The sequence below is a fragment of the Sabethes cyaneus genome, chromosome 2 (assembly GCF_943734655.1).
Source record: "Sabethes cyaneus chromosome 2, idSabCyanKW18_F2, whole genome shotgun sequence".
Taxonomy (NCBI): domain Eukaryota; kingdom Metazoa; phylum Arthropoda; class Insecta; order Diptera; family Culicidae; genus Sabethes; species Sabethes cyaneus.
Genome location: NC_071354.1, coordinates 215,771,498 through 215,785,812, shown reverse-complemented (window position 1 = coordinate 215,785,812; position 14,315 = coordinate 215,771,498). Strand labels below are relative to the sequence as shown.

Sequence of the window (14,315 nt, the reverse complement as noted above, 5' to 3'; positions counted from 1 at the left end):
GCACCCTAATCCGATTTATCCGAATCCGGTTATAATCTCAAATTACAGCTTGGCTCGACTCATGCACCTTCCAGCATTGGACAAAAGGTAGGAGTCAAAATGACTACTTGTCAAGCATAGCTACCCTTCCTTTCCGCTCTTCCCCTCCTTCGCCAAAAAAAAATTTCATTTCTTTCCCCTACCGTCCCTTCATCAATTGTAGAACCATCGTTTCAAAAAAAAAAATATTAATATATATATATGTATGACCGCATTTTCAAGGTCAAGACTAAAAACTTGAGATTAGCCAATCTATGTTTCCGGATCGCTGGAAGAACTCGATCTTGTTCCCAGTATTCAAAAAGGGAGAAAAGATAAATATCTCAGACTACCGAAGTATCACCTCACTAAGCGCTGGATCCAAACCACTAGAAACACTCGTTAGTAGGCAACTGATGCAAGCAGTCAAATCCTACATAACAACATGGCTTCTTTCTTGGGAAATCTACTTCTACTAATCTACTAAAGTTCACGTCGCACTGCATAATAAGCACGAATGACGGTGCCTAAGTAGACACTATCTATACGGACCTGAAATCAGCGTTTGACACAGTCAATCATAAAATTATAATCGCCAAAATCGATCACCTGGGTGTACCAATCAATTTCGTAAAATGGATAGCGTCGTATCTCACCGACCGTCGTTTGTGTGTGAAATTTGGATCCCACGAATCGTATGCTTTTGGCAACCTATCCGGTGTGCCACAAGGAAGTAATATCGGACCACTGCTTTTCTCCATATTCATTAATGATGTTTGCTTCATAATACCCGATAGATGCAGACTGCTCTACGCAGATGACTTGAAAATTTACCTGCTTCAAAACATAGTCGATTTGTTTGCAGATTGGTGTTCTGCAAATCGCATGGTAATCAATGTAAAAAAATGCGCCGTAATTTCCTTCACTCGCAAAAAGCATCCTATACACTGGCAGTACAAGATTAAAGATGAAGCAATTGAAAGAGTTTCAGCATTCAACGACTTTGGAATTTTGCTTGATACACAACTATCGTTTAGGGAGCATTACTGTTACATCTTAGCGAAGGCCAATCGTAATCTTGGATTCATCTTTCGGATGTCTAAGGAATGTCTGAGTCTGTCTGAGGGCAGTGTACTACTCACTGGTGCGTTCGACGCTTGAAACGGTAACTGTGGAATGTTTATAGAACAGAGTACGCGCAAAACGAACCTGATAGAGGCATGTGTTTAGTGTTTAATCAAGTATTTGACGAATTCGATTTTAATCTTTGTATTAATTTAAAAACTTTCTGCAATTTGTGACAATTTATGTAGTCTTATGTTATTCATGCAGGCCTACAATAAGCTGAAATATAAATAAACTAATAAAAATACCTAGATGCAAGCAATGTTATATGTTACTATCAAATTAAGATGTTTAAAATTAATATTCAGTGGAATTTGCTTTATACCAGTAGTTGTCGCAAATTGTAAATTGTGAATTGTAAAATTGTAAATCTTAAGCTATGCCAAAAGATGATGGAGTTTTTACACGCACTTGAGAGTCTACCTCAAGTGGGCTTTTCTCCACCCATAAACTTCATTGAGACCTTTAAAGGACAGATAAAAATTGAAATAAAGAAATTAGACAAATTACTATATCACAATGAAAGAACAGCCCTCTTAAAACTTAACATTCCGTCTGGAACAGCGAAATAGATAAATTGGCTAGATTTGTTGTAGATCGTACCTCGCACGTTTCATAACACCTTCTAGCGCGATGTTGAACAGAAGCCTCACGCAGGACTGAACACCATCCATCGTGCCACTGCCCTTAATCAGTTTAGTCCCGGGAAAGCCGTTTTAGTCCAGTTCCATAGTTCTTCACGGTCGCTAGTATCGTAGGCGGCCTTTGAAATCTATGGACAGGTGGTGCGTAGGGAATTGGTTTTCGGGACACTTTTGGAGAATCTTTCGCAGTACAAAGACTTGGTCCGTTGTCGATCGCCTGTCTACAAAACCAGCTTGATAACTTCCCACGAATCTACTTGCCAGCGGCGATAGACGGGTAAAGATGATCGGAGAAAGCACTTAATAGGCGGCATTGAGAATGGTGATCGCTCGATAGTCCTCACATTCCAACATGTCGCCCTTCTTGTACATTGGGCCTATTACTCCTTCCTTCTACTCCTCCGGTAGCTGTTCTGTTTCCCAGATCCTAACTATCAGCCGGGTCAGACAGAAAGCAAACTCATCCGGGCCCATCTCAATAAGCTCCGATGCGATGCCATCTTTGCCAGCTGCTTTGTTGTTCTTGAGCTGCTTGATGGTTTCGATCACTTCACCATTTGTGGGGGTCGGTACATCAACATCATCCGCCGTACTGATTTAGGCATTCTCCCTGCTGTCTTGGTGTGCCTTCTCCGCGCCATTCAGGTGCTCATTACAGTGCTGCTTCCACCTTTCGATCACCTCACGTTCATCCGACAAGATCCCTCCGTCTTTATCTCGACAAGTTTCGGCTTACGGCACAAAGTCTTTGCGGGATACGTTCAGTTTCTTGTAGAATTTACGCCTTTTTTGTGAACGATACAGTTGTTGCATGTCCTCGCACTCCATTTCTTCCAGGCGGTGCTTCTTATCCCGGAAAAAGTGGGTTTGCTGTCTTCGTTTCTGTCTATATCGTTTCATGTTTTGACGGGTCCCCTGCTACAGCTTCGACGCCCTCGCTGCATTCTTCTCATCTAACATTCTCTGGCATTCCTCAGCGAACCAGTCGTTACGGCGACTCCTCTCAGCGAACCCACTGGCACCTTCTGCTGCGCTTAGCTCTTCCTCACCCGGCAGCGCAGTCTCAAGTCACTGCGCGCACTCAGTAGCGACCTCAGGTAACTTGAGTCATTCTAGATTGTACCGTGGCGAGCAACGGTACCGAATGTTGGTAACAACGAAAAGTCTTTGACGCATTTTAACCATCAAAGGTAGTGGTCAGAATCGATGATTGCGCCGCGATAGATTCTAACGTCGATGATATCCGAGAAGTGCCTTCCATCAATCAAAACGTGGTCGATTTGTGAGTTCGTCTGTTGCGGTAATCTCCAGGCGTACCGATATGGGAAGCTATGCCGGAAAGAAAGGCACTTCGTATGGCCATATTTTTGGAGGCGGCGAAGTCAATGAGTCAATGACCGTTTTCGTTCGTAAGCGGGGGTGCGCTGAACTTTCCAATAACCGGTTACGCGAGAAGCTGTCAGTTGACACTCTCTGTGCCAGTTACACGCTACCGGCAATTACCCAAATAAGGGGCCATTAATACACATTACCCGTTCAAGGCAAATCCTATAACATGCTATAAATACCAGCATTCCAGGAATGAGAGTGAGAACCACTATGGGATTTGTTTCACGCATTATCCAGCCGTTTACCAACCTTCACTTAGGGTTAGGATGCAGTGTTTAAAAATATTTCATTGCAGCACAATATCCGGCTGGCAATTTCCATCAATACATATCTCCTCAATTGGCAGAAGCATAATTCCCTAAATATAAAAGCACACGCGCACCTAATCTACATTTGCGCAAACCAAAAAGACTTTGAATGCACTCATAAAAAATTTATATCTACCTTCTGGCTGCATAAAAACTTCATCAACCGCACTTTGCGCTTAAGATTTGCCTTTCAGCAACTTTTACTCATATTAGTCGTTTTATTTGCAAATCAAGTTTTTTTTAATTTACTCTTAAACATGAGATGAAATTCTTGCGACTGCAAACGAGATGTTTCCATAATTATTTCGGTAATTGAACGTATCGATATCTTCTTCGTATACAGTATCCGCAGTCGTCATTAAGCCAATGATGTCATATAAAATACAAAGATCGCTGCTTTTTCATCAACTAAAACTAAAATCTAACGAGTGATATGGCATCATTACATTGGGAAAAGAAAACCAGTGGATTTTATGTTAAGCTTTCTCAGCGCGAAAGATCATTACAGTTTTTACAATAGGTATGTACATTCATTTTTTTAATAACATTGCTCTTCAATTTTAACGTCGCATTAGGTTATTTAACGTTTATACTTTCTACTCTTTTCGAAAATTAATACAAATATGAAGTGATAACATCTTCATGACCACTTATTTCACCTTAAGGGAGCAAAGAAAAAGGCAGTCTATTGAAGCAGTTAATTCAAGTATCAATTCAGTGTGTATAAATTCAGTAGATCGGATAAAAAGGTTCGAAATTATTTGAAGATTCCAGAGAGCAATGCTACAATTAAAAGGTACATAAGAAAAAACTAATTTTTATTTAGTATGGATAAAACGTTTTATTGTAAACGCATTTCAAATTCCACCATCTTAGCAAAGATAAAGACTACACTGAATTTACCGGTCTGTAAAAAAATAGTTGGCAAAATTTGCACAGCAACCTTAACATTAATCGGTATAAAATAAATGAAGCTCCAAATCTATCTCTAAATGCATAAACCAATACGTTTTGAATTCGCCAAGCTAAATATGACACGGCAGTAAAATTTCTGTAACTTTGAAGTTTATTACAAACCTTATCGCAATTATGCGTTATTTACTTTTTAATTAATTCGATGTTTGTTTTTCCACTGTGTAGATTATTTACTGATTCTGATGATGAAAAGTTCAATTTGGATGACCCCGATGAATTAACGAGATGAGATCTACGAAAGTATCCAGGTCTACTTCTCTACTCGCAATTTCGGAGAAGGATTTTGTTCGTTAGGGAAATTTAACTTGGCATCCACATCTTGCACGATGAATTCGCTAGATTGTATTGATTGGTTCCGTTAAAAGCGAAATACCAACACAAAAAATTCGCGTTCCAGCAAGACGTGGTTTGTATTCGCATTAGTTCATCTAATTTTTGCAAAATGGAGTCAGTTCCGGTTGCGAAACAGCAAAGTCGGCGGTCCTGAAACTTCCAGCAAACCTATTATTTAATGTTTCAAGGATCATAAACATGTTTATAACACTTTTCAGGCACTGACTGAAGTTTTTGGAGCGACTTAGTACAATATGAAACATGAAATTAAAGAAAATAAGAAACTTATTCCAAATTAAATTCCACTACAGGGATAACTCGATAGAAGACAATTTATAATTTCAAAAAGTTGTCTTAATATATCAAGGTTGTTTTATAACGAGGTTGTCTTATATCGAGATATCCCTGAATTAACTATTAACACTTTTCAGTCATATGAGGGCGAGTTCTGTATATTTGAGATTTTGAACTTCCTGTTTTTAGATGCAATAATTGCAATTCAGATTTGATTGTATTTCTAAAAACAAAACTTCTGATTTGGGCCGAAAAACCTTTCCCCCTTAAGGGAAAATGAGCAGACATTAACTTTTCGTCGGAAAGCCCAATTTATTGGGCCCAAAACAGGTTTTTAGAAATGTTTTTTTACTGTATTTTTCTTGCCAATCTGAACACAGAGAATATATTTTAATGAACAGAATTTTTGTTTCAAACAAAAAAAACTGATTTTGAAATTGGCAGAATCGATGACGACTAATTTCACCTTAAGGGGACACGAAGGACTAAAAATTTTGAAAAAATCATTATTTTCTATTTCAGATTTTGTTTCTGCAGTCTTTTCCGCTTATTTTAATACAGTAGACTCTCGGAAAAGTTAACTCTCTAAAAAGTTAATTGTTCAGAAAAGTTAAGCGAATATTATATAGCTCTCATGCAACGCTCTAAAAAGTTAATTTTTGTTTTTACTTTCGTATCTTCGTGCAACGTAAGAACTATTGAACTAATAATGTAATGTATGTACTGGACACTATCACTTATTGTTCTTACAAAATAAAATAAGCATTTACCTTATTCGCCAACCGGTTTCGGGTAGATGTTACCCATCAAAATATCAAAATCAGTTGGACCTAGCCCCGATGATGGGTAACATCTACCCGAAACCGGTTGGCGAATAAGGTAAATACTTATTTTATTTTGTAAGAACAATAAGTGATAGTGTCCAGTATATACATTACATTATTAGTTAATTTTTGGCTTAACTTTTCTGAGAGTTTAAATTCATTGGTTGTCCAAAGCGTTCCTTCACACACGTGGGTTTTCCTTCTATCTTTATTTCTCATTTTTCGGTTTATTATCGCCTTTCCACAACTTCATACAGAGTATCATCATAGCTGGGATTAAATTAAACTCTTGTACTCTTGTTGTAGTAATAGTTCAATACGGGCACATACTTGCTTCAGGATTTTTGATAACAAACTGGAAAAGCGCAAACTCAGGTTGAATTTTAAATGCAAAAGAAGGAACAGTAGGGAACAAAAAATAAGCGCGAACATCGTCAAAACATTGTCGTAGACTACGAAAAATCAAAAGTAAATTAGAATAACCGACTATTTTGAATTCACTGAAAGGAACTAAGTATTATTTCATAAAGATCTTGCTACATATTACATACTTCCAGATACTCTAAAATATGTATCCTGTATCCGAGAATATATTTTTCGCTTTTGTATTTATCATTTTCGATGACTCTTGGGACTACTCAGAAAAGTTAATATTTCGGAAAAGTTAATCGACCCATTCCCCAATCGATTAACTTTTCCGAGAGTCCACTGTACTAAATTTGTAATGATCCGACCACGGGAAGTAGCCGAGAAACGATTTTCCAGGAGCGGCGTTTTATTCCGTCGATGTTGTTCCACGTCGCTCTGAAATGCTTATATGTATGATCGTTTTTCGGCCACTTCCCGTGGTCGGATGATTACAAATTTAATATCAAAATATGCGGAAAAGGCTGCAGAATCAAAATCAGAAATAAAAAGCAAAGACATAACCACAACCACACGCATCTGAATGTGCTATAGTATGCAGTTTCACGTAACGCCTACTTAAAGGCGTTTGATAACCTGGAAAGCTTTTCTTTGGCTTTCAAAAAGGTTACTTTTAGCTGAATGGTACATACAATTAATTTTGAATCATATTAATCAATAAAATTGATTCCTGCAAATTTGAATGTCCATTGCCAGCGTAAGTCTCAAACGGCTTTAAGTCGAGTCCGGACTAAACAAAATCAGACGTGCGGAAAGTTTTGATTTTTTCGAAGGAATAGCGTTGGATTTTGTTGGGCATTAACCAACACTGCCGCCGGTACATAAGAGCAAACGAGTGCCGATCTTCATCAAACTTCTATAAAGCCCTCTCGCCAGAATGTCGTTTTGAATTTGTTTTGAATGCCGGAGTTCAGGAACCGCTGCTTCAGTATGTATTTAGTTATTTTTGCCCCAAAGCGTATAACAATCAACATTCATCATATTTCCACTTTTTCAGTGTTTTGAGTATCAAGTCAATGTGGTATTGATTTCTAATGAAATACTTTCAAAGAAAAACGATTACCACTTCTAAACGGCTAACTATATTTTTCACTATCGAAATAAATTTGACAATCTGCTCTAGATGTACGGTACAACAAAGAGAACAACGCTGTCTTTTTCAATTCACTTTGAATGTATATCATTACGAAACTCCACCGAATCCCAGTTTAGACGAAATCATGCTAATAAATGCCATCAAATAGTCCATCCAGTTCTGCAGCGGGACATATCGCTTCCTTTACATTGTTATTGCAAGATAGCTTATTGTTTGAGTGTTACAACAGCGAATTTTCCTTAGCGGCGATGTTCTATAAGGAATCCAAGTTCACAAACAGTCTACATCGCTCTCGGAAAGCTTTCTGCGTGCGCTCACGGATTATGTCCTCCACACTGAGCTCGGCTTGGAGCAAACGTAACTGCGAGAACAAACAGATTGCAACTATGCAACATGAAATAAAGCTATAAACTGGCTAAGACTAACCTTTCGTTGTTCGGTCTTAAATTGTTTGTTCAATGCAACGTCGTCCCGAGTGTCCTCCCGTTTCTCTTTGAGTTGTTTGACGGTATCCGCACAAAGAACAATGCAATTCTTAATTGCTTCCTGCCGGTGACTGTAGCCTGTCTGAAGCTGCCGATGCAGTTCACGACATTTGGCTTCCGGATCAACCTGACCTTTAAAGGACTCAGTCGGTAATGAGGTATTCAGTGCATATACGATTTTATCATCCAAGTCTCGCATCTTTTTCAGCTCTTCCTGTTGTGATTTTAAAATAGATTGAATTTTAGTTAAATTAAGCAAAACATTCATATAGCAGCGACGTTATCGGTTGCATTTAGCGTAGATTACACAACCGCATAAGCTACATCAGCATGCTCAACCAAAACATACCTGAAATTGAGAAAAATCGCCGCATTCATATCTGCTATTCATTTTAAACAGGTATCAACGAAGTTAAAAAAGTATCTTTTATGTTTGCCTGGAAACTCAACTAGAAACTATTAAAGGATAAACCAAAATTTAAAATAAATCATTCGAAGATGCGATTTGCGGCACTTTTCCGTTTGTTTGACATTTAAGGTGTTATAAAATTTTGATCGAGCTCGTGGAAGGCGTGTAGAGAAATCGATTCACTTCACAGTGCTGTCAGGGTTGCATTCAAGTGAATTTAGGTTACGATTACGAGCCATTATTTATTTCTCGGGAAATTTTTCAAAGGGACTTAAGTCGCAAAATGTCAACAAACGGTTTTTTTATGCTATGTTACTATATAACATGTTATGAAAGCACTTATTAGATTAGATTCACGAAAATCGACTCTTGAATAAGTTTAAACAATTTTGACAATATGACCGAACATCCCTACAATTACATTTTTTACTTGCACCGCTTCGGGACGAATGTATGAAACGAATTGTCATTTGACATACGCTCTTATAAAATCAGCCGAAGTAACTAAAGAAAAAAGAAATGCACCACAGTCATTTCCGTCATTTTGTGTGAACTTGTGGTTTTTATTCGGATAGCTTTATTTTACTTTTTCCTCGAGTTTTTCTAACTCACAATGATACGAACAACGAACCAAAACACAACACTGTTTACGTAAAAGCCTATAATGCAGCATAATATGCTTATGTTCAATTCGACGTTAGTAACATTCGATTGCATTGAACGATGTAAACATATTGACGATTTTGACGCATATAACATAACGGTTTTCAATCTGACACAACATTTTGACGTAAGGTAACGCACTAGTTTATAGCGTGCGTTACGCCCAAGTAACAACGGTAGCTGAATTGCAAGAGCAATGGCTGTTTACGGGTTGGTTTAAGGCGATCAAAGCTGCGTAAAGTAAGCGCTCAAATGGTGTTTAAATAAACGATGTGTAAGCTACTTTAAGTTTTTCAAACCAGTTTTCTCCCAAAAGCTGATAAAAAAGCTTAATAGCGGATTTTTTCGGCTAAACAATCTGCTTCTAAACAGCCATAAACATCAATCCGTTTTACGGCTGCTTAAAGGTGTTAAAATGTAGAGTGGAAGCTTTCATTATGCTCACAGCTTTCAAACTACTTTCAGTCTGCTTAAGGGTGTTAAAGTGGCTTTACAAACTTCTACCAAGTTTTCATTCGGCTTACAGCACACATACTGTTAGATTATAGAATTTCGCAATTCGACTGACAGCAAAAGTTTGTCAGTTATCGGCATTATCGACTGCTACACGCTAGACGGGTTAGGCTTCAGGTGTAAAGATATTCTCACTGTCTGTTCTGCAGATGCAAATGGTGCGGATCATACGGTGAGTGCTTATGGATCAAAAGATGGCGGGTTCAATTCCCGGAAAAAAGACATGCATTTTTAATTAGCTAGCTTACTTGTACGAATTAAAGTTATTCGAAACTAAAAATATCGCATTCACGGCGAAATAAAAATGACGCGTTCCGTTTTTTTAAATTTAAAAATAGATTTTTTTGGCTGCATAAAGGTTGATGATGCGTTGATTAAGCGACTGGAAAAGTAGATTGCAAAACTATTTCTCGTTCTAAAAATAGAATTGACAGCATTGCGCAAATTGGCTATTTAAAAGTGCAAAAAAGTTTCTATTAAGCTTCATTGCAGCTTCGAAAGCAGCTATTAATTAGCCTGAAGCTTGATAAAATCACCAGATTTAGATGTTTAAGAGCTGAAAAAAGGTTTTCATTTCTAAACCTAAACCATAGATCAGCCACGGGTTGAATAAAATCAGCTATAAAAGCGTTTGATCAGACTGAAATTGTTACTTGGGCGCCAAGTGGAGAGTAACACGCTAGCTGTCATTATGTCTTATGATCGGGTGTATGTGTTTTTTACTGAACCGAAGCGTTGTATACCTTATTTTTGCTCAAAACTCAGTTATTTTTAAAAATACTTAGAATCCTTACTACAATAATGCAAAACCATAGTAAAAAGTACCGTTAGGCAGTATCCACTAAAATAAAAATTGCCGGATTTTTAAATAGGATTTAAAATGATGAGTAAATAGTTTCAATGTTGATTTTCTCAGTTCGATGCAAATGTTAGATAAGGCCATTTGAAAAATTTCCCGAGATTTGGCGAAATTTTTTAACTTTTGGAATAAGGTTTTGCAAGGTGACGTCACGAATGAACCGGAATGAACGCAATTCACCCATTTGACATCCACTCGTGGTTTGTTTACGATTTGTTAGGCGAACGCGATATGCATAAATTGAAGTTAAACGTTTTAAAAGCGTATTATCCAGCAGTTTCGCCCTCCAAACTACTCGGAATGGCAGTTTTTGTGCTTTTCTGACTTGCCGTTAAGGCCTTAAGCATTATTTACTTTCAACATGTTAACCCACGTTCTAAGTCGATGTAAACAAACCACTGATAGACGTCAAAGAAGTGAGGTTATTCTCGCCCGTGCAAAACCGTATAGCGTGTTTGTTATTTCCAACCACATCCCTGGCACGAACGTCATTCTCATACATTTTTCTTGAAGCCGTTTGAGCCAGGCTTGCTGGCTCGATTTTACGTCAAATTTGACAGCAACTGTAAAAATTGCGCAATCATACGGTTTTATGCTTCAGAAAATTTGTTGCATCATGTGGGATGTATAGATAATGAAACAAGGGGTGTCTCACTTCACAATTTTGCATTAGCTTTTTACATCATTTGCATCATTGCAAAAATGCCAGCGAGATTTTTTTGCTGCAAAATTTTTTTATTGGCTCCAACCGTGGATGCAAAGCGATATTTGCAGTGATTGCAGCATTTGCAGTGAATATATTTAATATAAATCTAGTGAGACGCCCCTAGTAATGAAACATGTTCGTTTTTTTTTTGGAACTAGGACGAACCTAGATAGGACCTAAGCAAAAACAAAAACGCTGCAGGTAACACGAGAGTAAATGAATATGCGAGTAGGATGATTTGAATTCCTATTAGAATGCAGGTAAAACTCAAGTTATCTCTCTCTCTCACCAATTAGACGTAAGGATTCAAAATAATTCAACCTACCTATAACTTTTGTATAAATAGCTAAGTTTTTAGAAAATAAAGGAAGTTGTAAAGTGGGAAATTTTGTGTACACCACGCTTTTAATGTAACGTTTCACCAGTTCTATCTCATATCCATCCACTGGTTAGTGAGCATCCGAACGCCGTTAAAATCACCTTTGTTAGGCATCTATCGGAACGACACTAGATTTCCTTTCATTGGGTAAGCATTTTAACGACGCTGGAAGCACATTCAAATTCAGCAATCCGCTCATTTTCTAAATTTTGGTGGCTCCATCAGAGGAAACGTCCTCTGAGCAAGCTAGGCTCTACGTTTTGTGGCTACACAGAGAAAACGTCCTCTGAGCCAGCTATACTGTACAACGGGCAAGAAAAAACTATTTTTTAAACGAATATTATCCCGCATTTTGCACCTTACTGGACACCGCAGTCTAAAAGTGCGACTGGCACAAAAAGTGCGACAATGCGAATGCTGTGCGTGAGAAAGAGAAAGAGCAACAACTGCAATGTTGCTGTTTTGTTTTGTCATATACATTGGCATTAGAGAAAATAATCTGGATAAATCCAGGTACAGCTGCAAAGCACAATATTAGTATGAATAGAAGAATCAATCGATTATTTTCACTCTTTCTAAAACCATTGGCGGAACTAGGGGGGGACTAGGAGGGGCTAAGCCCCCCTAGGAGAGATTTAGCCCCCCCTAGAAAAATTGACTTGGCCGACCAATAAAACGGTCGAAAAAAATTCCGGGGCTATAGCCCTCCTAGAAATGAGCGCTAGTTCCGCCAATGTCTAAAACATTTGTGGCATACTCTGTACTCTGCAATGCTGTCAAAAAAACTAAAATATTTGATCAGTCAAAACCACCCTATTGACATCTGGTATATCGAACTGCAGTAAGTGATAGCGACTGAATGTCCCATTGTCCCGGGCTCAAAATTTGACAGCGGGCCCGAAACACTGTCGAGGCAGTCGAGTGAAATGTAGCGACGAAGTGCTATCCCATTTCTACTCACGCTATCATGTTGGCACCTAAAACATGGTTGCCTGCCAATAGGGTGGTCAAAACGCATTATTAAAAGTCAACATTCGTGATTTGGTGTTAAGAAATTCAACTTCAGTTAGGTCCTTTTCAAAATTTGGGGCCGAAATAAGAAAAGGGGGATGATGTGAGGGAAACCCCATATTGGACCCCTATATTTTTCAATGACGACATTTGATTAACATATTTGATCGCCATTTGCTTTGGCCATGAAAAAAGAAAAGAATATTTTTAGATCATTTATTCACAATGCAAAAAATTTCTTACACAATTATATAAGAATCGAGTGGTACACCATATTTTTCGTGCATTTCCCTCACCGTAACTCCTTCGAGAACCGCCAATGCTCCCAACACTTTTTGTGTTGCATCCTTGATGTCATTGTATGTGTGCAGTAAACGTATATATTGCGCCTTCTCGCGTTCAGTAGTATCAACGTTTGTGCTTTGATTGTCAGCCGCATTCGATCCCGAGGGATTGATGTTTTCTTTTTGCGACTTTTGTTGTTCTTGAGCTTGGTTAGACATTTTGACGGGAAACGAAACAACAAAATTACATACCAACTGGCTGGAACAAAGTTAATGCACAGAGAACAGACATTCATCTTAATCTCGCGGGATGTGTAAAAACCTAAGCCGCCATATTGAAAGTAAGTGGTAATGCTCCCGTTACGTGGCGCTCGTATCGCTGAGAGGAACTTTGGTTACTTGGATTGGATTTGACTGCTCATAAAACATTACAACAAACCGCGTCGCTACCGTAACTATAGTAAATCAAATTTTGAAAAAAAACACCGTCAGTTTACTTTTCTGTTGTATATTTGCTTATCAAATGGATATTAAGCGATAGCTAAATGGATAATGTAAAAACTGCCGAATTCTGTTATCAATGACTAGCGCGCAACTACCGAACCACAGTGCCTCAGTATTTCTTCGGTTAAAACCACTTTTGATACTTAATAATAGCAATAAAGCATCTCATCGATAGCTCTGGATAGCTCTCTAGAGCGAGTGATGTGTTACGTGCGCGTTTCGGAGACACTCTTGAATCCTTTTGGATCGCGTAGAGTTGCGGCAAGAGGATGGACTGTTTTGTATGTTACTCAATAACGCTATTGAAGGTGTGATCCGGCAAGTGGGCATCGAAACGAGAGGAACGATCTCCAGCAAGAGTAGCCAAATCCTAACCTTCGCAGGCGACCTCGACATCATCACTAGAAACTTTTGGACGCCGGATGCAATCTACGCCAGTCTAAAAACGAAGGCTATATCCTAGGATAGGGTTACAAATCAAGTAAGAACGATAGCATCTCCAACTCCAACTTAACCGTCGGGTGCTGTTTTTCAACGACATCATCAGGGACTGTGCATTTGAACATCACGATTAGGAAAACTGCTACGAATGAAAAGCAAAAAGCATTGTTATTAGCTAAGAATATAAAATAATTCTTTTGACCTACCTTGCGCCAAACGCTTTTCACCATGTTCAAATAAATACCATGTAAAATACATGCATGTTGTTTTTCAATAAACAACCACAGTCGTTGCTAGAGTAACTGACATTGGAGTTGCCAGTTGTTCAAATATATACAACATCGCAAGAAAATAAATTGAATATGGCAACATGGACAAAGTGCAACTGGTGCACCCTGAGATAGATGTCGCTAGTGTTTTGTTCAAAATCTTACACACCATTTAATTGAAATTTTATATGAACATAATTGTCTGTTCTCTGTGGTTAATGTATACCCCTTAAAGATTGCGTCACTTGAAGACCCTGTGAGCATCGAGGGTTCGTCTTGTGTAGACTTTTCCATGAACTGTCAAAGGTTCGTGCTCCTTTCCTCGCTGCCCCTTTTCCTTGTCTAAAAGCTCGACTGCTC

At 38.4% G+C, this 14,315-nt stretch overlaps 1 protein-coding gene across 1 annotated transcript; it reads right to left on the bottom strand.

The window, feature by feature from the left end:
- Positions 1 to 7,404: 7,404 nt before the first annotated feature.
- LOC128737593 (protein MIX23) lies at positions 7,405 to 8,405 on the bottom strand. The gene is made up of 3 exons (XM_053832265.1): positions 8,267 to 8,405; positions 7,859 to 8,131; positions 7,405 to 7,793 (listed from the first exon to the last, which is right to left on the bottom strand). Exons 1-3 carry the CDS (start codon positions 8,306 to 8,308, stop codon positions 7,686 to 7,688), a joined length of 423 nt encoding a protein of 140 aa, XP_053688240.1. The 5' UTR covers positions 8,309 to 8,405; the 3' UTR covers positions 7,405 to 7,685.
- Between the last annotated feature and the right edge of the window lie 5,910 nt (positions 8,406 to 14,315).